The sequence below is a fragment of the Caretta caretta genome, chromosome 10 (assembly GCF_965140235.1).
Source record: "Caretta caretta isolate rCarCar2 chromosome 10, rCarCar1.hap1, whole genome shotgun sequence".
NCBI lineage: Eukaryota > Metazoa > Chordata > Testudines > Cheloniidae > Caretta > Caretta caretta.
Window position 1 is genome coordinate 77,215,276 of NC_134215.1, and position 26,022 is coordinate 77,241,297.

The 26,022-nt window shown below is 42.8% G+C and overlaps 1 protein-coding gene across 1 annotated transcript in view; it reads right to left on the reverse strand.

Annotated features, from left to right (window-relative positions):
• Nucleotides 1-683: 683 nt before the first annotated feature.
• The window catches only part of CERS3 (ceramide synthase 3), a 74,669-nt gene continuing 49,330 nt past the window's right edge, over nucleotides 684-26,022 (reverse strand). Inside the window, exon 14 of the mRNA XM_048866799.2 lies at nucleotides 684-3,674. Within this exon, the coding sequence (XP_048722756.1) occupies nucleotides 3,546-3,674 (129 nt within the window). The 3' untranslated portion in view covers nucleotides 684-3,545. The remainder of the gene's footprint in view (nucleotides 3,675-26,022) is intronic.

Consider the following 26,022-nt stretch of genomic DNA (forward strand, 5'->3'; position numbering starts at 1 on the left):
TCAAGGGGCTGGAAGCTATGTCTCCAGGACATTACAGTTCCTTCTCCAGCTGCACAATTAACCAGATAACCCCTGCAATGCTGTCCTAAAGCTGTCTTAGTTGGCCAAAGGAGGGTCAGCCTTGCACCCTCAGGTGGTGCCACCATGGTGGTTCTCACACTACCTCCTCTCTCAATGGCCAGCACAGTGCAGTGGGAGAAAAAGGGCATGGCTCGGGAGTCCCTACACCCTGACAACCTCCGGCTGATGGAACAGCCCCTCGAGGCTGTTGGCAGCCACTGCAAGTTACAGCAGCATTCAAGCCAGGGGACCAGCTCGGTGCAGGATTGGGGGTGTTCAGCTATCTACGCACACCCCTTCAGCACCACTGAAATGCAGCTTAGCTGCAGCTGAGGATCTTGCCCCATGAGATTGCTAAGATTTTATAGATATTAAATTCCAAGTAAAATAAGTCTGCCTATTAAAAGCCATATTTTATTACTTATCCAGAGCCATACTTGAACATGACATAAGGTAACAAACACAAAGGGCTCTAGCAGAGGCATGCGCACATGCACACACAGCTGTAGAATTCAACAGCGCAATTTACTTTTGAGATTTCTGAATAATCTCAATGAAAACTGCTCCTCACAGTGGCCAATGGCGGTAGATGAACAATGATCCAAGAGCATGTCAAACTTGGAGACATTTTTAAAAGGTTTATTTATAGATTGCAACATGTATGACAAGGCAAAAGTAGTGACATGAAGTATAAAAATGGCGATCATACAAAAGGGCATGATAAAGACTAATTACCAATGAGTCCCATGAAGTCAACAGCTCTGGTCCAAAGTGGGATAATAGATAATCCGATAGCTAGATAATCTATTTTATCTGTCTAAATAACTGGTATAGAAGCAGCATAATAGACATTTTTCATAAATACAAAGGGTGAATTCGTGGCACCATTGACTTTAGACTGGGGGTGAAATCCGGACTCCACTGAAGTCAATGTCAAAGCTCCCATTGACTTCAGTGGGGTCAGGATTTTACCCCAAGGCTATAGTACTGCTGACTGTTCATATTCTGATATGGTCAAAAGGTCATACCAAAGTCATCTTCACAACTTCAACTGGTAAACTCCATTACTTCAGACCTCTCAACCTGCCCAGGTCCAAATGCAGAACACACTGTGGTACAAAGATCCAAACCAAGGGACATGCTAAAGACAGGACAAGGATCTTGAAGCAATGTGAAATTAATTTCGTTAGCATGAATCACATTCTTTATAAGGCCAGCTTCTTGCTTCAGTATTCCTGTTAACAATTTGCAGGATATGAAGCAAGTTGAGAGTGGGGAAGAGGCATATTTGGGGCTAATGTGGGGAATATCCCTTCTAATAAGGGCAGTTTGGAGATATGCATTAAGGAGCAGTCCAGAATTCTGACCCAGACAAAATTCCCAGGAACTTCTAACGATTTCAGTGGAAATTTTGCCCAAGCAAGAATGGCAAGAGTTAGCACAACTTGCATTATAAATTCAGGCTCACTCCCTGGAAGAGTTTAGTATTCTCTCTTTCTTAATATGGGTTCCTCTCTTTTTCATATCAGAAAATATTTTTGGAATCAAAACTTAAAAATATGCACTGGCTATCTCCCAGAATCACTCAACATTTGCAGAATATATTACTATATATCCACTGCTCTTATAAAGGAACATATAGCCTGTTTGTTGCTGGGACTTCCTATGTTCACGTTTTGCTGAAAAAAGCCATTTTAATGCATTTAAATTATTAGACGCAAGCATTTATAAGCAAGGATGGCCCAGAAACACTTGCCAGCTGCTGGTGGTGAGTTAAGTACTGGCAGTGAGATACAATCTCTTGCAGCATTCAGGATATTTTCTATAGTAAGTACAAAGAAGTACAAGGGAATACTGCAGAGATTGAGATAACTGGAGACTCACCCCAAGCAGTGCAAGCATTGGCAAGAATAAAATATAGTACTGACTATCCCAATGACTGGTGTTTTTCCTTGTATGCTTCCTGCTCTTTCCAGAACACACTAGGCCAGATTCCTTCTCTAGTGTAATTCCATTTATTTATAATAAAGCATCATCCACTGCTCATGGCACTCTACTCTCTCCTCCTCCCCCCCAAAATTAAATACAGTTTCATAGGTCCAAAAGACCACAGGCGGACATCCCCCAATTTCTACTCCCCATAAGAGACCACTCCCATAGCTTATTATAACACAAAACGTGAGTCCCAAGCCCCTAGCAGCATTTCTCATCCCAGCAAATCCTCCAGCCCCTCACTCATCCTTCCCTCTTCCAAGGTAAGCCTGGGAAAACAAGTGAATTCTGCAGCGTGCCCTATAGGTCACCAAATTCAGGCTCTTGCAGCCAGAACGGGGAGAAGAGTATTAAAGTCAACAGCCTCTCAATGAGGACCCTGTGCTAGTAGCCCCTTTTGTCTCTCCTGAGCCGTTAGCTTGAGTGAATCAGACCACTTCAGTAGCTGCAGATATGGGCAGAAGTTGTCTCTACCAACAGTGGGACCCAAATCATTTAAGGCTTTATAAGTCAATAACACCTGAAACTTCGCCTGGAAGGTGGGCGGTGGCCAGAGGGTTGGAAAGCTCGGAGCTCAAGTGCTCTTTTTGTGCAAGACTCCAATGACTGGAGTTGGCCATTGCATCCTGCACTAGCTGCGATTTCTGAGTGGTTTGACAGTGTCGCCTCCTGCAGAACTCAGTACAGTAATCCAGTCTCAAAAAGGTTACAACCCCTACTCATGAATGAGATTTATTTATTTTATTTTTTTTTTGCCACCACTTTCTTGAAAACCTTCTCCTAAAATAGAAGACCTGAGATGGGTGATATTTGGAGAGATTGTCTGCCATTTCAAAGAACGGATTTTTTGAGCAAGGATCTAACAATTGCTTCTTTAAGTGAAGGAGGCATTTCAGGGAGGCACAAACAATAAACTTGAATAATAGCCCTAGAACCTACTTACTAGCTTCCCCCAGCCACATGGGAATTAGTTGTAATTCACAAGCAGCAGCCCAGTGCTAAGGGCTGAAATGCAAACAGGATGCGTAAAATGCTAGATAATATATCCTAGTGTTCTGGATTTCTCTTGCAATTCTGATTTTTAATGGGGTTCATATCAGCTATACTCTTCTAAAAATATATAGAAATGCCACTAAAATTATCGGGTAAAGTTGCCTGGCTTTTCTCAGATTTGCAATGTATGCCTAAATCCATTAGATTTTAAATGTTCTGAGATCGTTTTGAAATTCTTGAGCATTTCAAGAGTGGTTTACAGATTCTAGGTATGTTTTTCACACACTTGTATGCAATAATTCAGAAAGTTGGTCATTAACACATTTTGTCATGTTAAGCAGTCCCCCTGGCCCCTTTCTAAAATGGGCTTCCTTCCAGGTCTAGTAACCAGCAATAAATCAATCACACACTCTTGTAAGTCTGTTGACTTTAAGCTCTATACTGTAGGTTGGGTTAAGGACACAGCAAGCCACACTGCAGGAGGTGGTGCAGGCTTGGATCTAATGATTGTTGTTTAAGAGTTGGTGTCTGCTCAACCCACAGCCATTCTTGCTGCCATTCTTTGTGCACTCCTCATTATCGGTGAGGGAGTCTTCCTCTTCTTCATCACTCCGGTCATCTTTCAAGTCCTAGACAGAAGAAGAAAGCACAGTCACCCCATGCAAATATTTACTATCACAAACTGCATGTATGACACTTGCTGTCAGACAAAGTATATGCTTCCATTTGGCAGGGCAGTAAAGATAATGGATGAGATTTTCAAAAATGGACAATGGGGTTTGGATAAGCAATTCTCATTCATTTTAGTGCGAACCGGGTATTCAAATCCTCTAGGTGGCTTTGGAAATACCAGCCAATAACTGTACTTATTTATTAATTTATCAAGTACCCTTATAAATACCACTAGCGGTATAGATAGTGTACAAGACACACCAGAAATGACAGCATGCCCACTTGCCAACTCATCACCAACTGCTCCGTGTTCCACCCTCATCAGCAAAGGCCTGTGTGAGCAGATGGTCTTGCAACAAACACAGAATGGAAGCTAGTGCTATCTATGGCACCCAGGTATAATGTGAACTAGGTATGAAATACTCCAAAGGATGAGCATGCTATCCAAGTTGTTCTCATGTATCACGCCAAGTAGAGCATATTGCAGTCACCCAACGGTGGGGTAAGAAATGCATGAAACCTGTGGTGTGACCCACCACCCAACAGGAAAGGGCGCAACCTTCTTTTTACATGAAGATGAAAAAAGGTGCTCTCAGCAGCTGCAGATACCAGGACACCCAGGAGCAACCAGAGGGGCTGACCTCTGTTAACAAAGGATGGACCATGCTCCTCCATCAAAGGGGAAGATGTGACTGCCAACATCTCCTCTGTCGATTCCCTCCGTCAACCAGCGTCATTTTCCATTTTATCTGGACGGAGCCAGTCTCAGCGAACTCATCTAAACCTCAGTATCTCCTAGAGACTGGGCACATCTCAGAAGATCATCCTCTGGGTTTGTTGCAGAGAGGATAGAGGGCTGAGTATCATCTCCCCCAAATACTTCACAACCTTCCTGCAAGTGGGGTAACAAAGCCAAACCCCTCTGATGCCCCATATAAGAACCCTTGTTGCTGATTAGCAATTGGAGACATTGTACATGTTCACACCCCGATGTCCAATGGTATCAGAAACTGCTGCCATGTTTAGAGGTATCAGGAGGGCCATTTTAATCTTTGTCCATCACCAGAAGGAGACCAGCAATCACACAGGTCAGTGCAGTCTCTGTCTCACATCCAGATCACCAAATAGACAAGGAGATCTGGAAACTCTAGAAAGTGTCAGAGCTGCTATGCCACTCAAAGACAGATGCCTGGCCTCAAATTGGCCAACACTGATAACACCTTCATCCTGATGGATCCCAAAGCAGTCCTGGCCTGACAAGTCTCTTGACCTCTGTGCGCTTCAATTTCCCCTACTTGGAAAACGGTAATAGCAAATGCCAGGTGATTGTGAGGATTAACTAATGCTGGTGAAGTGCAGGGAAGATGAAAGAAACATTACATACGTGCTAAGCATTATTAATAGAGTAACAAAGGGGCAGGAGCTAAGAAGTTGCCCGTTACTAATAGGTGCAAACTACTGCAGCTCCAGAATTCCTGTTTGCATCTCAATGTCTCCTGGGTTTGCCTAGTTCTTAGAAATTCGGTAATCACAAAATACATGTCCCATGGCGCAAGGAAGAGCATCACCTCCTCATTTACAAGAGACAACCCCCTGCTCCTGTCTTAGACAGATTAACCAAGCCAGATTTATTACTAGAAAAATTACAGTATCTGCAATAGCGATATAAATATTCAAAGCCCTGTGAGCAGGGCCGGCTCTAGTGTTTTTGCTGCCCCAAGAGGCAAAAAAAAACACCCCATACCAACTTGCCGCCAAATGGGGAGGCGGAATCCTGCCCGCCGAACACAGAGGCGGAGTCATGGTGCGACCGAAGAAGAGTCGTGCTGTGACGGAGCGGCCGCCAAATTCCCACCGGATTCCTGCCCCAGAGCCTGACGTCCTGCCGCCCTTTTACATTTGCTGCCCCAGGCACCTGCTTGGTTTTCTGGTGCCTGGAGCCGGCCCTGCCTGTGAGAAAGGAAGGGGTTGTTCTCTGGAACAAGGGGCAGATGGGCAAGGGAGGGACTTTTTTCCTAAATAGCTTGGGAGGGTTTTTTCCTCAGAGGAAGAATGTTGAACTCCTGGTCCTTCGTTCTTCCTGCTCAGATGACCAAAAAACATGCCAGGTGGTAACTACCTCCCTCCTGCCAGCTAAAAACAGGCGTCTGGCATCTGTTGCAACACATCACAATGAGGTTTAGAAGAAGCTAAGCAAAGAGCATCTGAACAGAGTGACAATTTGATGACATTTGGCATAATACATAAAATCTACTCCTTTTCCACTTTTTGCCTTGCCTCACCATAAGCAAAACTCCACACCATTTTCAGGAGTTGGGATCAAGCAGTGAAGGTTTGGTTTAAACACACCAAATTTTGCTTCCTTTAAAACATAATGGTTTTGGCAGAGGAGTACCTGAGCACTCGAATGGCTTCAGTGGAGCCAGTCAGGACAGTTTACACCAGTCGAGCATCTGCCCCTCCAACTGAGGAGTATTTGTTCTGCGGGGAGGGGTGAGTGGGTGCTTGTAACCAGGGAAGGGGCCCCTGTGTGTGATTCTTACATATTTGGTTTGCAGGTGCATGTTCGGTGGCAGGAAGTCCATGACAAATAAATGGGCACTGGGTGGCTAAATATGGCTTTTATAGTCCCACACATGAAATAACTTGCCTTCCGGTTACATTTCCTATAGCAAGGACATTTGGACTCGAAACGTTGGTCCCCTTTGTTCTCAATCTCAACCAAGGGCTAAATGGGGCTGGAAATTGACATCCACTCCAGCTCCATCCAGCTCAGAGATGGGGTGCACTATGGGGGAAGATTGCACTGTTTCTGCCCATCCTGTACTGGCTTTGTGAATAACTGATGATTTCATTCCCCAGGGCTGTTAGTCTGGCACCGTCCATCAGCAGAACATTCATACATAAGAATAAATGACCGCTACAGTAGTAACTTATCTGACTGCAATACTACAACCCCTTTATATATATAAAGCTTCAATGGAAACATATAGGACTCGAAAGAAAATTAAAGCATACACTCCACTGGTCTTGTCACAAAGTATAAACTTCCTGGGGCTCTTCTTTCGTCTTTTCCTGAACAACATGTAAAGGGGACCAAAACAAACAAATCTTAGTGTAAATACTGTAGAATAAACTTGGCATGTCATCAGTTAGAGTAAAGGAAAAGCAACCTTTCCCCCAGATGCAATTTATGGGATCTCATCTCATTTGGATCACCTCTGCTACTTCCTGTTAGTGCTGTGTTTTGTCTGTATGATCAAAGGCAGAAAGATTTTCTGGGGTTAATTTTTGCTACCAGAAATATTTAGGAAACAAATAAATATCAAATCAGAATATAGGGCCTGATCCAAACCCCATTAAAGTTAATTGAAAGACCCCGCTGCTGTCAATAGGCTTTGGAACAGGCTCATACAGCTGAATGCTAAAGGAGAATGTAGTTTGGTGAAGCCAGACTGTGTCAATTTAGGTAAAACATTTAAGCATATACTTAATTTTAAGCACCTCCTCACACCCCATTGAAGGCAAATGGGACTTAGGAAAAATGCTTGAAGTCAGGCATGTACTTCAGTGGTTTGCTGAATAGGGAGGGATTGCTGAATTGGGGCCTTGGAGGGACAGTTCTGTAGACCTTGAAGTCAAAGGCAAACTTCATCCTCCCAAAATAAGTTACAAAAGGGTCACAATGGGCTGCTTTTTAGTAGGAGTTATGTTATTGTACAGAAGGATACATTTGTCCATAGCGCATGGGCCTTTTCATAAGTACATAGTTTTAAAAGCTCAGATCACCCAGATAACAGACATCTTTAAATACAGGACAGGTGGTTGCCCTATCAGTCTAACTCCTCAACTCAGGTCTTCATCCTTACAAGGTAGCTAACCTGTACCATGGAGTTTTCTGGGTGTGGGATCTTCTGAAAGAAATCTTATAAACCAAGGTCTGGTCTTCTCTAAGAACGCTCATACTGGGTCAGACCAATGGATGGTCCATCTAGCCCAGTATCTTGTCTTCTGACAATGGCCAATGCTAGATGCTTCAGAGCAGGGGTTCTCAAACTGGGGGTCGGGACCCCTCAGGGGGTTGCAAGGTTATTACATGGGAGGGTTGCGAGCTGTCAGCCTCCACCTCAAACTCCACTTTGCCTCCTACATTTATAATGGTGTTAAATATATTTTAAAGTGTTTTTAATTTATAAGGGGAGGGGGTCACACTCAGAGGCTTGCTATGTGAAAGGGATCCCCAGGACCAAAGTTTGAGAACCACTGCTTCAGAGCAAATGAACAGAACAGGCAACCACTGAGTGATCCAAACCGTTGTCCACTCCCAGCTTCTGGCAATCAGAGGCTAGGGACACCCTAAGTCTGGGGTTGCATCTCTGACTATTTTGGCTAATAGCCATTGATGGACCTATTCTCCGGGAACTTCTCTAATTTGTTTTTGAACCACGTTATAGTTTTGGCCTTCACAACATCCCCTGGCAATGAGTTCCACAAGTTGACTGTGTGTTGTGTGAATTAATACTTCTTCTGTTTTAAACCTGCCACTTATTAATTTCATTTGGTGACCCCTGGCTCTTGTGTTATGAGAAGGAGTTGTTAATACTTCCTTATTCACTTTCTCCACACCATTCACAATTTTATAGACCTCTATCATATGCCCTTTTAATCATCTCTTTTCCCAGCTGAAAAGACCCAGTCCTTTTACTCTCTGCTCATATGGAAGCTGTCCCATACCCTTAATCAGTTTTGTTGCCCTTCTCTGTACCTTTTCCAGTGCTAATATATCTTCTTTGAGATGTGATGACCAGAATTGCACACAGTATTCAAGGTGTGCTTGTACCATGGATTTATATAGTAGCATTATGATATTTTCCATCTTATTATCTATCCCCTTCCTAATGGACATAGACATTAAACAATCTCACACTACTTTTCATTAGCCCTGGTGTGCTTGGCCAAGGATTCTTCACTGCACGCCTGACCACCAGTAGATTCCTGCTCTTCACTCTGCTAGTAGCTCCCTTGTCCTTCTGCCCCCTGTTAACTGCACTTAGTTTGTGATCTGCTTTGGAATGCCTTGGGGTGGAAGGTGCTAAATGCAAGCTATATCTATACTGACATTAGTTCTTACTCCCTACAGGGGTGGAGTGTGGTCTAGCATTGAAAGCATGGAAGTGGGAATTAGAAGAATGGGTTCTATTCTCAGCTCTGCAGCTGACTTACTCTGAACTCGGGCAAGGAATTTACCTCTTTGTGGCTCAGTCCCCCATCTGTAAAATGGAGATAGCAACAATTACCTACAATATGTCAATCAACATTAGCTAGGCCCTTGAAGTCCTTCAGTGAAAGGTATTAAATAGAATCATAGAATCATAGAATATCAGGGTTGGAAGGGACCCCAGAAGGTCATCTAGTCCAACCCCCTGCTTGAAGCAGGACCAATTCCCAGTTAAATCATCCCAGCCAGGGCTTTGTCAAGCCTGACCTTAAAAACCTCTAAGGAAGGAGATTCTACCACCTCCCTAGGTAACGCATTCCAGTGTTTCACCACCCTCTTAGTGAAAAAGTTTTTCCTAATATCCAATCTAAACCTCCCCCACTGCAACTTGAGACCATTACTCCTCGTTCTGTCATCTGCTACCATTGAGAACAGTCTAGAGCCATCCTCTTTGGAACCCCCTTTCAGGTAGTTGAAAGCAGCTATCAAATCCGCCCTCATTCTTCTCTTCTGCAGGCTAAACAATCCCAGCTCCCTCAGCCTCTCCTCATAACTCATGTGTTCCAGTCCCCTAATCATTTTTGTTGCCCTTCGCTGGACTCTCTCCAATTTATCCACATCCTTCTTGAAGTGTGGGGCCCAAAACTGGACACAGTACTCCAGATGAGGCCTCACCAATGTCGAATTGAGGGGAACGATCACATCCCTCGATCTGCTCGCTATGCCCCTACTTATACATCCCAAAATGCCATTGGCCTTCTTGGCAACAAGGGCACACTGCTGACTCATATCCAGCTTCTCGTCCACTGTCACCCCTAGGTCCTTTTCTGCAGAACTGCTGCCTAGCCATTCGGTCCCTAGTCTGTAGCTGTGCATTGAGTTCTTCCGTCCTAAGTGCAGGACCCTGCACTTATCCTTATTGAACCTCATCAGATTTCTTTTGGCCCAATCCTCCAATTTGTCTAGGTCCTTCTGTATCCTATCCCTCCCCTCCAGCGTATCTACCACTCCTCCCAGTTTAGTATCATCCGCAAATTTGCTGAGAGTGCAATCCACACCATCCTCCAGATCATTTATGAATCTGGAGGAATACAGTACAAATACAAATACAGTAAGGGCAAAATATGTTATTCAGAATTATCATCCAGTAACATAATAAACTTCTCTATGAGAGATAATATCCTCCATACAGCTGAAGAAGTGGGTCATAGCCCACGAAAGCTTATGCTCTAAGAAATTTGTTAGTCTTTAAGGTGCCACAAGACCCCTCGTTGTTTTTGCTGATACAGACTAACACGGTTACCACTCTGAAATATCCTAAGGATTTCAGACCAGCAAGTGTGTATTTCCTTCATGTCCTAAAGCACGGCACCAGTTACAGAGAAAGCCTGTTCAGTTCTGGAAAGGTTTATGACTTTTCAAGTCTTGACCACTATCCAGATGGAAGCAAACTGCAAAGGCATAAACTTTCATTTTGACACTGAAATAGATCTAGCTCTCCCCCTTTGCATCTTTTAAATCAAACAAACAACTGATTGCACTTCAAAAGCCCTTGCTTTAGAAACAGTCTTTAGTACGGCAGAATTGTTCAAGCAATTGGAGGGCACAGGAAGTTAAGATAGGACAGAAATTTAAACAGCAATAACTTCTTCCTTAACTAGAAAACAATTCTGCACTCAAAGTTGTTTACAATGGACTATTATAAAGCTATTAGAATATCATGAATTGAGCTTGTGCTTATTTTAACTCTGACCCTTTACGGATGATACAATGTACCAGTTCCGAGGCTTTCACTGCTTTACTTCCAAGATACTTTATCTGACCCCAGCACATCATATATTATGCTGGTGTTTTCCAACTCAAAGAAAAGGTCTCCACTATACTATAATTGATTAATATATTACCAAAAATTTAACAGCTGGTAAAATGTAGATATAAGAGTCGAGGCTGCCATTCATTCCAATGTTTTTGTTTCATAGTATTGGCTGAATTTTCTATAAGGCGTTTGGGGGAAAAGACATAATGGACATGTATATTTTATGTTCTGGATGACTAATCAATTTAATCTTTCTGAATGGGTGAATGGTTTCAAAGTTCACAAGAAGCACACTAATGCTCTAAAGTCTCCAAGAGTCATTTGTAGTGAGGCCAAAGGCGCACGTCTAATCTTTTCCCTTTTGTTTAACCTTCCACTTGCTGCTCAATCTCCCTCTTTTAGTTAAATCAACCATATTTGTCAAGTCCTTACTCTTTTATTGCTGTTACAATTTGTATCATGCAAACTGTTAGCACCAAATCCTATGGAAAGAACAGTAAAGGGGGCTTGACAGACACAATGGGCCTGATTACACCAAACTTGCAATGGTATAACTCCACTGACTTCAATGGGGTTGCTCCCAATTCATGCCAGTGTGAGAATCAGGCCTAATTTGTCTACTTAATACAAAGAAAAAGAGCCCTCCCTCCCCCTCAAAAAATCTTCATTTTTTAAAAAGGATGATTCTTAAATCCATAGATTTGAAGGTCAGAAGGGACCATTAGGTGTAACACAGGCCAGAGAATTTCATCTAGTTACTGTTATGATTCCAGTAACTTGTGTTTAACTAAAGCAAGTCTTCCAGAAAAGCAGTCAGTCTTGATATGAAGACCCCAGGAAATGAAAAATGCATCACTTCCCGTGGAAGGTTGTTCCAATGGTTAATCACCCTTGCTGTTAAAATGTATGCCTTATTTCTAATTCAACTTTGTCTGGCTTTAACTTCCAGCCATTAGTGCTTGTTAGGCTTTCCTGTGCAAGATTAAAGAGCTCTTTCACATCGGGTATTGTCTCCATTTTGAGGATTCTAGAGGTCAATGGCAGCCATAACCACTCCCTTTAGAGATTTGCCAGGAAGTCTAATGTCTATGTCTAATGTGGTCTGCAGTGATTTAGCTATCCTTCTCCTTAATCCAATAACTGGGATTAATGGGCTATCCTGTCCAATGTTTCTAGACAAATTTATGATCAGAGCTAGTTAGGACTAAGAAGAGCAAATGCATTCTATGCTCACTGTGATGACCCCGAACCGGAAACAATTGAATTAAAAAGATACAATATAAACTACCACAAGGGCTCAATCCTGCTTCCCCTTAAGCCAATGACAGAACTCCCGCAGACTTTCACAGGAACAGACTGAGGCCATAACAGAAGAGGTGAGCAGACTTCAAATTCTCTGCTGGTATAAATGGGTGAAATTCCACCAAAGTCAATGGAGCTGCCCCATTTGAAACAGCAATGAATTTGGCTCCAAATGTGCCAGGGAACACTAGAGAGTCTTCACCTTCTTGGCTTCCTGGTCAAGTTCATGGTTCTGCATTTTGCCTGGTGCTGCTGATAAGGCACCATGAGAATATTAGGCCCAAATTATGGCTGTCACTAGGTTGAGGACGGAGGTGCAAGGAACCTCTTATTCTGAATGTTCCTTTGCCGGAATAGCCAGTGTGGGTGATGTAGGCTTGTAAGCACAGTGAAGGGGGAAGAATGGGGGGTTGCCTGAGTGCTGCAAGTGGCACCTACCACTTCAGTGAAGGACTGTCTGGGCAGAGTGCGCCCAGCCCATTGGCAAGCAGCTGCAGAACTGGACTTAGGGGAGCACAGGTTATAGCTATAATCAAGGTCAAGCACGCGCTGCTGATGAGCATGCTCCCAACCAACTCCTAGCCTTCACAGGCATTGTGCTTCCAAATGCTGGTGTACACAGGGCAGTGTTCTTCCTTCCTGTCCTCTTTGATCAAAACCAATGGCAGCTTTGCCTGAGTATCAACCCTAGGGTTTGACCGCAGTATCTGCTACCTAATATTCGAAGTGTCACGTGTGAAAGCAGAGGGGAAGACAATGCCAAAGCAGTCAGCAAGGCAAAAACAAAACAAAAACATATAGTAACACTGATACAAAAACAACAATGCAGCCTTAGCATCAGACTTTCCAAGCTCTTAAAAGAGTAAGGGCAAGTAGTAGAAAAGTACATCATCCACCCTAACGGGGCAGTCTGTGTTCAGTAGAACCTAACCATGTTGCAAATTGTCAGAGCCCCACGCTTCAGTCTTAAACTGTCACCACATCAAAGTACAGATCTGAATTAGAAACATTACAGGGATGGCACGGGGAAAAGAAAAAACTGAGCAATCTTAGCAGCCTTTCAAGGCAAAGGTCTGGTGAGTCATACGGCTCGGACGTGATCAGAATAGAGAAGCCCAAAGAGAAGTTCTGATATATCAAGATGCCAACTCCAGCCTATCTTTGACTTGCCCTTGAAAAGGCATTCACTTCTGTCAGGGATCAGAGGTAAGGCTCATTCAGTGTGGTAGAGGCGACAGGTACAAAGACTGCCCTATACTTGTAAAGTTGAGGGTATGTGAGATCGTTTACCCGAGTTGTTACACTGGTAAAAGCCCTAGTGTGGTCACAGTTATACTGATAAAAAGGTACCTTATACCAATACAGTTATTTCCCTTTCCTCATGGGAATGAGATAAACCAGTATAAGCACTTTTATATTGGTATAACTGCATTGACACTAAAGGGGGTTGTACCACTTTAATTTTAGTATAGTACACTTAAAGTGACAACTTGTGCGTGTATAGACCAAACCTAAGGAAGCACTTCTTTTATTGTCTCTCTGTCTTACTTCTAGACTAGTTACAATCAATCATTCTCAAATGCATAAGGGGCCACCTTTGGCCAGAGGGGATCAGTATTAAGTCTGCTACCGAAAGAAAACTGTCCAGATATCATTTTCAGGTATTTTAAAATGTAACACTAGGAAATAGACACCCACTTCCCCTAAAATAGTTAAGATTGTAAATAATCATTAACAAGCAAAACAAAACTCCAACATTTGGTTTGTCTTCTGCTCTTTATTCAACAGCTAATATAAAGTCATCCCCTTCCCCGGGCACAGTGGGGTCTGAATAACTGTGTTTACTCATGATACACAACAGGCAAGGTCTAGCTACATATGTACACAGTGCTCTCTGGCAGGGTTCTGGCCATTTCTGAAATGCAGAAGACAGGAAGGGCTGCTAGAGGGATTTAAAGGGATACTACGCAATCCTCTACACTACACATTTTAAAATAAGAAATTTATAGTTAAGGCTAAACAACAAACATTTGAAAGTTAGGAAAATTTGAACCACAGCCTTAGAAAACTAAACTAGTTACAGGCTGGATACCAGCTGCTGCTCTGATGATGGTTGTACACACATTCTTTAACTATTGATCAGAGATCTAATACTTCAGATTCAGGCCACAGGTTACCTGTTTATACATTTATTGTATTCATATCAGCTATAGACCCTTTGCAGATACGTGGGCTCCCCCTGTACTTCCTCTTGTGGGTGGTTTACCTCTGCTCTGCACTTTATTCTCCATCTTTCAGGCTCTTTTACAGAGACTCCACACACTTGCTTGTTCAACCACCACCCTCATGGGAGTCGGGGTTTATTTAGACAATAACTCAAAAGTAAAACTCCCAAAAATCTGTCAGAAGGCATGGCTCTTACCATGGAGCCTGGGTGAGCAAAAGGTTTCCTCCAGCTACTCCTTTTCCTTTTTTATGAGTGACCCGCCAGGGGGTTTGGCTTGCAGTGGCCCCGCTCACTGCTGACTCTCCCTTGTAAACTTCCCAGAGTCAGCTCCATCGAACAACTGCTTCAGTTCTCTTATAAGGAACCATCTGCTTGCGGTTCCCTCTCAGTGCCAGTATCTCTGGTTAGCTCATTTAGCAAGCCTGCTCCAGGTTCCAAGTCTCCCGCAGTCAGCACCCTCATTCCCTTTGCTCTTTCACACTTTGTACCTGAGATGAGCCAGGGTTACATCATTGTACAACACATATTGTAATTCACACATACAACAGAAAACACGTATGTTTCTTTAGAAGTTTCCGTTGCATGCATGAATTACAATAGTGTAGTTCTGTATGATCATACAACCCACACCCATCTCAGGCACAGGGAAATCTCAGGTCCATCTTATGAAGACATGTATGATTTGTGGCTCTATAGTTGGTATTTTCAGGATAAATGTAATTTCTCTCACACAGATAATAGGGTTCTCCCACCAAAAAAGGTGTATAAGTGGGGACAAGGAAGCCAATCTGAGGTTGAAGCTTGAATCTTAACTACTATATTTATTTTCTGACTTTATGATGTTTAAGTTTTTTGGAACTACAACCTCTGAATTATCTGACCTTCAAACTTGTGAATTTTTATGCAGAATTTCCATACTTTCTAATGTTTGTCATTTGTTATAACAATAATGTGCTCAATAATGGTGGTTTGATTTAACACGTATCTATTTACAACTTTAACTATCTTTAGAACATTTTTTTAATTTCAAAATCTAAATAGATGTTGACTGGATCCTGACTTTCTAAATTAAGGGCAGTACATTCCACAGCATCTTACAATACAAAGATAAAAAACCGAGAGATAATAAAAAGTCAGTCCCAATAGATAGAGCGTGGTAACTTTCCAACAAATAGTACTATAATGTTGATAAAACTCTAAACTCAACATGTGCAATTCAATCAGTGTAACTCAGCTAACATTATGACTTAACGTGACTAGTCTGCACAGGAATCTAAGCAGCCTATATTTGGATTGAAGCAAACTGATCTACATTTCCAGCACGGACGGTTTTATTGGACAAATTATTTTCCTTTCAGCTTATCATTCTCTAGTCAATGTAGGTAACTATGATTCTCACTGGAATGTGGATCGTCTGACTGTTTCCTTCATTGCTTTCATAGTAAGATGCAGAATCTTTATGCTAATTTTGTTGAGCATCTTGTGGCCACAAAATGCCTTTAGCCGAGTCTTCCCCTTCTATGCCACACTCAACTCCCAATGCTTCCCAAGCAGAGTTTTCAGGGTGTACTCAAACAGGGATTCGAGAGCAAAAAGTTAAAAAATGATTACATTACTTCCCCAAATATTGAAAAGAATAACCTGGTAAAATAAAACAGATTTTAGATGTAACTGTTACAGTAAGTCCCGGATTTTAATTAAAGGAATAAATTCTCTCTTACCAAATATCACTTGTATTACCACTCAGCACAACATATAAGTAACTAGAGCTACAATACATTGATTGTTCAGAAGAAATCAATCATTATTTTCAGTTAATCAGGTTCTCTGTGGTTTCAATAAAATCTCCTGGTTGTGTTATTGAAATCTACTACCTAAATCTTGTACTCGAGTATACGTGGCTTTACGATAATGTCAAAAGCCCAGGAGGTACTGAGTGAGTCATAATGTCCCACTGCTTATTGAATGATTCCAATTTTAAATCCACAGCTGGCAAAGAAACAAAGAGAAATATAATAAGCATTTTGATGCCATTTTGTAAAGTGAACTTTTTTTTACCCTACGACAAAAACTTGCATTAAGCCAAAGAGTTCGGTGTTGTGAACCTTTATCAGGATATGCACTTTTATTCCTTATTATGAATGCTTGATTAGCTACAAAACAGCTTATCAGGCACGTTGACTTTCTTTACTTAGTGAGGTATAGTATTGCATTTAGGTTGAGTACCTGAAACAGCACATTGATTATGAGCATTCTTATATAATCCCTATAATGATAATAACTATTCAAAGCCTGCAAAATATCTAACCAATTGAATGACAAATGCCTCCCTCTTACACAATACATTTCTTTCTGGTTTTCCTAATACGGGAGCATGTCATTCAACCCTGGGAGACAGAAGTAATTAAAGAATCCCTGCATGTCCACAAGATATGATCTTAGAGAAAATAGCTACCTTAGTTATCACTTACATCAGGTACAAACTTGGCCACATTACCCCAGTTGGCCTCATCTTTACCACTGTATGATGAAAATACAGCACACCGAGACCACAAGTCTCAACATGTAATGTTTTAACTTGACACGAGATGGAGACCATCACATGGATCAAGATAGAGCACAACATACTCGGAGCAGCAGTCTTAGCAGCTGCACCTCTGTATTAATGATAATGATAACCATCGAGCACACTATAGAACTCTGGGGATCCCACTGGGCCTGTGGACTCCACTTAGAGCTCTTCTGGTTACTTACATGGCTGCAATGAATGGCTTGCCACATTAGGCAGCAGATGGGACCCAACCTGTTTGTGCCTAAATTAAAGCTGTATACGTTTCAGCATGGCTCTGGCTTTACACTAATTACTCCAGGACAAAAAATAACCCACTCAAAAAACCAAAAAGAGTACTGTGGAGAGGACTTTACCTGAACGGTCTATCTACTTTAAATAGGAGAGAGAGACATTTCCTTTTGTTTAAATTAAATACAACTAGTGTTCTCCAAGGCTTTTTTTTTTTTTATTCAGTTTAACAGAGCATAGCCCCACTGGGAGTTCATATGGAAATATGAGAAATAGGTTCCTAACTATCTGCTGTGAACTGGAAACACATTTCAAAAATCCCCCAATCCCTTCAGATTTCCTTTGAATTATAAACTGAAGGATCTAAAAGCTGGCTAGAGTTTAAGGTTTGTTGTGATGGTGGTGGTGTCTGTTTGTTTTCTAATTTAATGTTTTAAAAGTATATGTAACCAGCAAATAGAGCATTTCATAAATACTCTCCTGGGAAATTAAAACACAGAAGTTAACCAATTACTCACAAAAAGAGCAGCAATAAAAGCTGTCAGCTAGTGCCAAGGCCTGAGGAATACTGAGACCAGAAAGGCAATTACTGAATTGATGTTTGATCCACATCTACCCCTTCTCTGAGCTGGCAATTTTCACGAACAGAGAAATTTTAGATCAGGGATTTACCAAAAAGGAGTTATTTCATGCCAGACAGACAGACAGACAGACATAATTGTTGGGCCAGATCCTCAGCTAGTGAAAACTGGCATAGCCCCATTGACTTCACTAGAGCTGGGTTAATTTATGGCCAAGGATCAACAAAGCAAATTTCTACTGAATTGGCTAGGGTAGGAGGCCTTACATTTGGTAGACTGCAAGAAGCTACAGATACGATTTTTTATTCTTGAGGGCACTAAGTGCCTGCAGTTCCTACTGAAGTCAAACTCAGTACCTTTGAAAACACTGGGTCAAATAGGGGGGTTTGCTGCACTATGGAGTCTGCATGACTCCATATATGACACAGCTGGTAAAGCAGGGGCACTGAGGGAATTCACACCCATCTTTCTGGACTGAGTCCGGAAGATTCATCACTGCACAGACCTCCTCTTGCAACATTTGCATATGGCATGATAAAACATGGAGGGTTACTTCACCCTTAGGCATGTGCCCCATCATCCATCTGCCCAGCTACTCTGGTCAACTGCTTGAACATTCATCCCTAAACCACTCTGCTTTAGTTCACCCACCTATAAAATGGGTATAATGATACCTAACTCAGATGTGCATTCTGAAGTTTGACAGATGTTCATAGAGTGCTTTGAGCTACTCTGATGAAAGGTGCTATAGAAGAGCAAATTATTAACAGAGCTGGTCAAAATTTGAAATTCCAGTGAAAAATGGTTCACTATTTTGAAATTTATTTTTTTAAAACCATCTCTAATTATTAAGTACTTCCTACATGTTTTCTGAAGTTAACTAGTATCTGAAATGTGTGAACTCCTAACACACAAGTAATAGCAGGTCAAAAAACTTACCCTTTTCCTGGATTTTATTCCTGGAAGGAATTCAAAGTGGAACACCTCAAAATCCAGTCCAAATCTTTTCTCCAGGCACAGCTGCTCCCAGTGGTCCTCCATTTAGAGCCTAAATCTTATGCTGTTATATTCAGGCTCTTATGCTGCATCCATCACTGTGGTATCTAAGAACCTTCCAGATAGGCATTAAGTGACATGACTAGCATCTCTGAGGTGCTCTCCTAGAGAGCTACTTCCACTACTCCTGAAAGCAGGTGGGGGGAAAACTGCTCAAAGAGCCAGTAGAACCCAGTTCATTTTCCAGCTGGTTCAACACCTGCTAACAAGATGGGACTTTCAGGTAAACATTGCCAGACTGCTGCAAGAGTGAAGGTCTTCCAAGGCCCTCCCTCCCATAGCTACTCTTACTACATGGATCCACAAGTAGGCAACCAAGAAGCCTGTACAAGACTGAAGGCTGCACTATAAACTGAAGGGCTATACTTCCCTCTGGAGATTTGTACAAGGGTGAGAGGAAGATGCCTAACTCAGAGGGAATGCAGGCAGGCAAACAAGGGGGGGGTTAAATCCATTGGCGATGGGATTGTGATGTTAAGTCCTTGACAGAAGAATGATAAGAATATTACCAATGTGTATCATGGTGACAAGCAGTGATCCTGAACAAACTAGTCAGAACTGTCCGTACAATGTTTCTGTGAAAACAAACTCTGAAAAAGACACTCTCCTACCTTCAAGTCATGTTTCTTGGAAATTTTCTGCACCAATGGACTTTGTTCAAAATCTTGACTGACAGGTGGAGGACTCAATTAGTAGGTGGAGCTCTTATTCCTCCAAATGTCATTGGAGGGCCTCTGCAGGTTAGCTCCTGCACACTTTTCACTTGACATAACACTTAATAATAACAATAGCAGGTTAACATTCCTAACAGCAGTGCTATGAGCAAAGAGCCCAGTGCAGGGAAAAAAGAGAATCCCGAAGAATAACTGCCAGCTACAACCACCCTTGGTGCAGGGAACTTCCCAGAAATTGATTAACTGGTAGGAAAAAATCTCCCTTTCTGCTTGTGCCTTGCATCAGTCTAAAAAAAATGAATACTTAAAAAAAGAAACCTCAATGGTTTTCCAATGATTCAATTCTGCAAAACATTTTATAAAAGAGCATTCTTCTCACAGCCCCACCTCCTCCTCCGACCACTGCTCGGCTTTCAAAATACATCATCCTGTGGACTTCCAGAGAAGGCTCCATAGCCTACAGACAGCAAGAAATAATTTTTGCTGGAAACAAGAGCAGCTCAAGGGGAGTAACAAAGGAGTTCAAAAAAAGACAAAGGCCTCCTTAGAACTAGATTGAGGCTGCAGGGAAGAAAAGACAGGATAGTATTGAGTCTTGAACTTAGAAATTGCCTGGATGCACCTGGACATCAGTGGATAGGACCTATCTACCAACCCCTCAAGCAGACAGGCCTATCAGCATGCCACAGCTAGCCCCTTGCCATGCCACATTGTAAGATCTCCAGAGATTTGGCTAGGGAAGATTTTGCCCTTTGCTGTTGACAGAACACCATCAACAGAAGCTGCAATGGGAAACAGGCCAAATAGTCCAGGAGACTGATGAATGTTGTGAGGAATCTTTTGTGGCAAGGCTGGAAAAGACAGTGAACAAAGACAGGCACCACACCAGTCTGGAGTTACCGTTTCCCACTCTTGTCAAGGTGAGGCAATCCCTACCTCAGAGGAGAGGGTCCTGGCAGAGATGAGGCAAATGGTAAAAAGCTTTCTTGTCTTGCGATGAGGCTCCTGGCAGCCTCTGAAACACTGTCCTCTGAAACCTTTACCATGGCCTGAATTTCCTAGATGGGTGTCTCAAGCTGGATCTATCACAGAAGGTGGTCTCCTTGGCTGATCCCACAGGGAGATGCACACCATAGAGATGAGGAGTACTTGTGGCACCTTAGAGACTAACCAATTTATTTGAGCATGAGCTTTCGTGAGCTACAGCTCACTTCATCGGATGCATACCGTGGAGATGATGGATGGAGGGACACAAAGTTCCACACTTGCCTGATTTGTTTCCCCAAATTTTCTGCCTGAGGATCTCGGACTTGTTTGAAACCCTCAATACCCAAACAGGAATCACATGCTTCACCCACTTTTAAAGTCGAGCAGTGGCAGACACTTCTCTTTTCATTCTTTCTTTTCTTTGTACGGATTGTGGTCAGAGGCCTATATTAGCAGGAGACTTATGTCTGGAATTAGCTTTCACCTTTCTCCACCTCACAGGAGGAGGAATAATTACAGGCAGGGTTCTTTTTTGCCCTCTGCTGCCCAGGCTAGCTGAACTGACCCAGACGCCTAATCAGACATGCTGGCCTGGCATCACGCATTTTTCTTTTGCCTCCTTGGTGCAAGCACAGCCACTTACACAGAAGTCACTTGGATGCGGGTGGGGAGAGGGAGGCGCTTACTAAAAAAGGATCTCCTGCCACTCCAGTGCATCAGCTTGATTGTTTTCTTCAAAGACAAGGTTGGAATCTTTATTTCACGCTTAGAGTTCACTGTCTAGGTGCGACATGACTGGTACTCTGAGCAAATGAAACTGGCTGGTCAAAAGGGGCCACAGGTGGTAGAAATCATCTTAGTAATCTCTTGAGCCTCTATGAAGCAGCGACCCATCGTGAGCCTGCACGGGCAGAAAGGAGATGGAGCCAGCCTGCTGAAGTTGTCCAGTTAGCAGCCTCTCAGTAGGAAACTCCTCCACCTTTGGAATGGTCTGTCTCCCTGCCAGTCAAAGGTGGGAACTGAAGCCCATAGCCAAGACCAGCACAGGGGTTGAACAGAAATAGAGTATTAGTATCTCAGAATCATAATGTACAGTCTTGTGCATTTTTAAAAGGTGAGGTGGAGAGCTCCCTCCACTGGAAGGGAGGGGAGAAAAAGAGGGGGTTTGGAGGAGTGAGGTTTTGTAGGGGTTTCAGAAAAATCAATGAGCTATCCCAATTGGATCATTATCTGAAACCCAGAACAGATGAGCTGACACACCAGTTGGGAAAGGGTCAGTATATAAAGATCTGGCTTAACAAAGAGATACAGACAGATTTCAAAAGACACCAGACAAATTTGGACCATTTCTTGAGGAAGCATTCAGAGTAAATGCATGCAACTTACTTTTTTTCCATCAGTTTTAGCCCAAGCAGGTGTAGGCGTCCCAAACACCTGAAAAGCATAATCTCAGCTATAGCTAGAGCATAATTGACAATAACCCAAGTCCAAGATATGATACAGGAAAACAACTGTTGCAATCAGTATGTTAAAGGCAGCTTTGAAAACAGCTATCGCTAACATTAGAAATACGGTTTGTTTTTTTCCTTTGCTACAGAAGGTTTGTATTAAACTTCTTTGACAGCTGCTCCACTCAAAAACCCATTAAAATGACAAGGTAATGCAGTTGTTAATGCAGAAGGAACTATTATGAGCATCTAGCATGACCTCTTACATTACACAAGCTTTAGAATTTCACCAAATGGTTCCCAAATCCAGCCCAATACATTATGGCTGACTTAGAGCATATCTTTCAGAAAGACATCCAGGCTTTCTTGAGAGACTTTCAAATGATGGAAAATCTGCCACAACCCTAGGTAAATTATTCCAGAGGTTACTTACCCTCATTTAAAAGAAAAATCATGCTTCATTTCTAGTCTGAATTTCTCTCGCTTCATCTTCGAGCCTTGGGATCTTTTTATGTCTTTGTCGGCTAGATAAAGAGCTCTCAACTATCCGAAATTTTCTCCCTATGTAAGTGCTTATAGATTCTGGTGATGGGGATTCAAACACCTTTCGAATGATGCAGTTTGTGGAGCACTGTGTTACGGATCCATGACAAGGATTGTGTGGTCTAAGGGAGGCATGGGGACAGTGCAGACCTGGCTATTGGATGGTGCAGAGCATCCTATCTTACTCATTAGCAATAAGCTTTCTCCCAGAGAAACACAACATGCAACCATCATGGTTATTGTCTAAGACAGGTGTATGAACTAGTAAAAGACCAGCATCCATAGCCATGGCAAACACCACTTGGGCCTGCAATCAGTCTTATTATTTACATTTTCCTCCCCTTTTCCCCTGCAGGTGAATTTGGCAATCCTGTAAGTGAAACCTGTGACCAGGCCTTGGGTCTTAACTAGACTGCTTGTTGTAACAGAATGGGAAACACTGCAGATGAGAGAAAGGCACAAACAGGAACTCATTTCCCTTTACTAGGGAATATGAGCCTCTCTCTGACCTGACTGGCTAGCTCCTTATCTTCAGACTATAAAGAACACCTTGGCCCCAAAGGAAAGGGGGCCAATTTAGAGTTGACTGTTACATGATGGAAAGCTCCCAGAAAAAACTGTAGCTGACTTACACCCAAACACGGGGTAATTTGAAAATCTATAAGAAAGATCTAACTGTTAATTACCAGCACACCAACCTCCCCATGCCCATCTTCAGATACCATACCAAAAAATTTCCTAAAGAAAATCAAACTGTGCTAATCTAATTCAGGGTCAGGGATGCAATCCCATACTTAGGGTGGCCATAAAACTCTGACTGCTAGAAGCTGGGAAGGGAAGACAGGGGTAGAGAACTCTCCAAAATTGCCCTGTTCTGTACACTGCCCCTGAAGCTCTGGTGCTGGCCACTGTCAGAAACAGGATACTGGGCTGGATGGACCATTGGTCTGACCCAGTATGGCTGTTCTTATATTTAGTCTGATTTGTGCTTGTGCTTAATCTTCATCCAAGAGAACTCTACCCTGGGATTTTGTCTGAGTAAGGAATGAGTAAAAACTGAGTAAGGATGTGGTCCAGGATGCTTACATCTGAAATGGCAGAGGCAAAAACCACTGGTCCATCAGAAATATCTAGGGGATTTTGCAAATATGGAAGTAGTATTATTTAAGGAAACTGGCATGTTTTAAAGGATGACTTTTGTATGTGAGAAACAACAGTTATTTTCTGCTCTATGTGTAGGGGAAAGTAACTTCTGGTAATGGTGACCATCATGAACCCTAACTAGGAGTGAGCTCTTTGCTTAGCTGGAAAGCAATATATTAAAAATTAAGAAAGCTACAAGAGTCTCAAAAATAATTTCTGATCACACTGAGGATCTGACCCAATGCCCATTGAAAGACCACCCATTACCTTCTGTCTTTGATGAGCCTTGTATCAGGCCCTTAGCCAGCTGACTCACCTGGAGTGCCCTCCCATTGTCTCCCAACAACGCATATTTTCAGGATTTAAAGCACTATTGCCTTAAGACCTCAACTCAGTCTATTACGGTTTCAACATATACTTTACATCTTCATCTGCCACCATGCATCCCAGGTCACTAAAATTTGGCCTGGCTGCCCTTCTGTTATGACGGAGCAGCAGCCAGGCCAAATCTGCTGTTGTAGGTCTACGAGTAGGGCAGCACACTGAAATTTTGTGTACGGTGGCAGATCATCTTGAGTGGCCTCTACATTCACTCTCTTTCTGATGTTGGGAACAACATGTTTAATCTCCACGGCATTTTCCTGGTATGATATTCTAAATCAGTGCATATGTACATGCTTCTCTATATGCTTTTTTCTTCTTCTTCTTCTTCTTCTTCTTCTCCTCAGTTTTCCTAAAATATTCTCATATATGGTGACATGATGACTAGACATGTTTCAGAGGTGTTTGAAACCTGATGCAAGTGGATAAAATTTAACCATGTAATTGGGCAATATTACAGAAACACACTAGCAACAAAAGCCACTGGACAGGAAGATGGCTGCCAGCAGTTCCGTACTGCAATTCCCTCACCTAAACAGAAAAGAAGTGACCCTGCAAAAAAAAAAAAAAAAGTTTCCAACAAAAGTCACCCAAGAGAAATGGTTGTGTGTCTGACCTTGCAGGGCTTTACTTGCTTGAGTAGTTCTTCCGTCCACAAGTAGTGCATGGAAGCCGTGTGAGCAAGGGAGCAGGTCTAAGGTATTTTATTCAAAGCGTTTGATATGGTATCCCACGGTATTCTTGCCAGCAAGTTAAAACAGTATGGATTGGATGAATGGACTATAAGGTGGATAGAAAGCTGGCTAGATCGTCTGGCTCAACGGGCAGTGATCAACGGCTTGAAGTCTAGTTGGCAGCTGGTAGTGCCCCAGGGGTCGGTCATAGGGCTGGTTTTGTGCAACATGTTCATTAGTGATCTGGATGATGGGATGGATTGCACCCTCAGCAAGTTCATGGATAACACTAAGCCAGGGGGAGAGGCAGATACACTGGAGGGTAGGGATACAGTCCAGAGTGACCTAGACAAATTGGAGGATTGACCCAAAAGAAATCTGACAAGGTTCAACAAGGACAAGTCCAGAGTCCTGCACTTAGGACGGAAGAATCCCATGCACCGCTACAGGCTGGGGACTGACTGGCTAAGCAGCAGTTCTGCAAAAAAAAGGACCTGGGGATTACAGTGGACAAGAAGCTGAATATGAGTCAACAGTGTGCCCTTGTTGTCAAGAAGACTAATGGCATATTGGGCTGCACGTTTTTATTAGTAGGAGCGTTGCCAGCAGACTGAGGGAAGTGATTATTCCCCCCTATTTGTCAATGGTGAGGCCACATCTGGAGTATTGCATCCAGTTTTGGGCCCCACACTACAGAAAGGATGTGGACAAATTAGAGAGAGAGTCCAGCGGACGGCAACGAAAATGATTAGGGGGTTGGGGCACATGACTTATGAGGAGAGGCTGAGGGAACTGGGCTTATTTAGTCTGCAGAAGAGAAGAGTGAGGGGGGATGTGATAGCAGCCTTCAACTACCTGAAGGGGGGTTCCAAAGAGGATGGATCTAGGCTGTTCTCAGTGGTGGCAGATGACAGAACAAGGAGTAATGGTCTCAAGTTGCAGTGGAGGAGGTATAGGTTGGATATCAGGAAAAACTATTTCACTAGGAGGGTGGTGAAGCACTGGAATGAGATTCCTAGGGAAGTGGTGGAATCTCCATCTTTAAAGGTTTCTAAGGCCCGGCTTGACAAAGCCCTGGCCAGGATGATTTAATTGGGGTTGGTCCTGCTTTGAACAGGGGGTTGAACTAGATGATCTCCTGAGGTCTCTTCCAACCCTAATCTTCTATGATACTATGAAATATTTTTGTGTTTCACAAAAGTTTTCATAAAGTTTGCCTGAGAAATGCAATTGTTCTGTTCCTTTAAGTTCTTGCCCATATGGATATAGAGAGATTATGTATGCACCAGATTCTCTGCTTTGATCTGACCAGGGCAAAGTAGCTCAACACACCAGCCATCAGAGGATCCTCCCTACCCGAGGTTCCTTAGGTGGTGCAGTGGTTCCCTACACTAATCACTTGGCTACCAGCACAGAGGCTATGGCCGGGGAAAAGGGAGTAGGAACAGGGTCTCC